Below are 1,494 nucleotides of genomic sequence, written 5' to 3'. Positions count from 1 at the left end.
CCCTGCGTCTTGCGAGGAGACACTAATTGGGCTGAGAATTTCTCTTGAGCAATGGGATCGGTCTTAAAGCAGCAATATCCAAGTAAAGTATCGCGTTCCGTTCTGTAATGTGGCTGAAAGATGGAGTTAAATGGAAAAATGCACGTATGTACAGAAACGTGGGCTGCCCTGGGCAAAGAGAGAGGGAAACCCTCCGTACGCGCTGTTTCCTCTCTGTAACCTCCGGTGATTTGATGTTTTTCACGTATTTTTTTTGGGGAAAAAGGTGGTTTTCTTATCGGATCTGGGGGGGTTTTTTTCCCCCCCAACCTCCCCTCCCGCCTTTCCCTCTCCCTCAGCAGGGGCGAGTAAAGGTGGAGACGAACCCGGGAAGTTGCCGGAGCAGGAAGAAGAGGAGGAATCCCAGGTTTTGCACGGAACCGGCCATTGCAAATGGTTCAATGTGAGAATGGGATTCGGGTTCATCTCCATGAGCAACCGAGAGGGAAGCCCCTTGGACTCTCCAGTTGATGTCTTTGTGCACCAAGTAAGGCTCATTTTTGACTTCCATCTCAGCCTGCTCCCTTGGGTTGGACTCAGTGGGACTCCGGCTTCATGTGAAGCAACCTGCTTTGTTTGGGGTTTTGTTTTTCCCTAGGTATTTAGGTACGTCTGTAATTAGAAAAGCCGCCTTAGGTGGTGGTTTTGTTGGCAGCGCTGAATTTGAGTGAATAAGGTCGTTAGATTGTGGCCAGAGATTTGGGCGAGGGGATCATGTTGTTTCTTCCTATCTCGCTTAAAAAACTTCTCCTGGGCTTTTTTTTTTTGTTTATTTTCAAATGCCAGGCTTCTCTTTTTCACAACGTTTATCATTTGTCAGCAGGCTGATCAGGAGCAGATACCCCTTGCCTTGGAAAATGATTCGAATTAGGCTGGGAAAAGGAGAAATAAATGTCGGGTTCCATCCAGGCAACATTCGAATACAATTTAAAAGGCTTTTCTTGTAAACCTCGGATTGCTTTTTAAAAGCTCATCTGAGATTAGTTAGTTAAATGAAGACATAATTATGGTGTCATTTTGCAGTAATTCAGACCTGAGAGCGTCCCTGTGGTGGGAACACTGAAACGTGCGTGTGGTTGGGCTGGTTGGGTTTAAATATTCCTGCCTGGGAAGAAATCAGAAAGAATCCCCAGCAGCTCGGGAGAGAAGGGCCGTGTGGCCGCGGGGTTGAGTTTTGCACGGGGTTAGTATTTTGAAGGTGGGAGGTTGGTCCGGCTGCCTGCCCGGGCAGGGCCGTCACATGCCAGAGAGGTACAAAATGATCAAGTTTGAGGGGAACTTTTCGCCAGGTCCGTAGCGTGGTTTGTGGAGAAGGAGCATGTGTGGGTAGAGATCCCCATGTCCTGTTCCGTCTCCAGCTGCTGATTTAACCCGTCTTCTCTGTGCTGACCCCAGGGCGGTATCAGGTGGAGGGTCCATTTTGGTACCGGTTTAGGGCCACGTTAGGAAGGGAAA

The 1,494-nt window shown here is 48.7% G+C and overlaps 1 protein-coding gene across 1 annotated transcript in view; it reads left to right on the top strand.

Moving 5' to 3' along the window:
* Positions 1-342: 342 nt before the first annotated feature.
* Positions 343-1,494, top strand: part of LIN28B (lin-28 homolog B (C. elegans)) — a 79,735-nt gene continuing 78,583 nt past the window's right edge. Inside the window, exon 1 of the mRNA XM_010008168.1 lies at positions 343-526. Within this exon, the coding sequence (XP_010006470.1) occupies positions 449-526 (78 nt within the window). The 5' untranslated portion in view covers positions 343-448. The remainder of the gene's footprint in view (positions 527-1,494) is intronic.

Source organism: Chaetura pelagica, unplaced genomic scaffold (genome assembly GCF_000747805.2).
Source record: "Chaetura pelagica isolate M959 unplaced genomic scaffold, ChaPel_1.0 scaffold942, whole genome shotgun sequence".
Taxonomy (NCBI): Eukaryota; Metazoa; Chordata; class Aves; order Apodiformes; family Apodidae; genus Chaetura; species Chaetura pelagica.
Note: the sequence above shows the minus strand (reverse complement) of the source record. Positions and strands in the feature narration are given on the sequence as shown.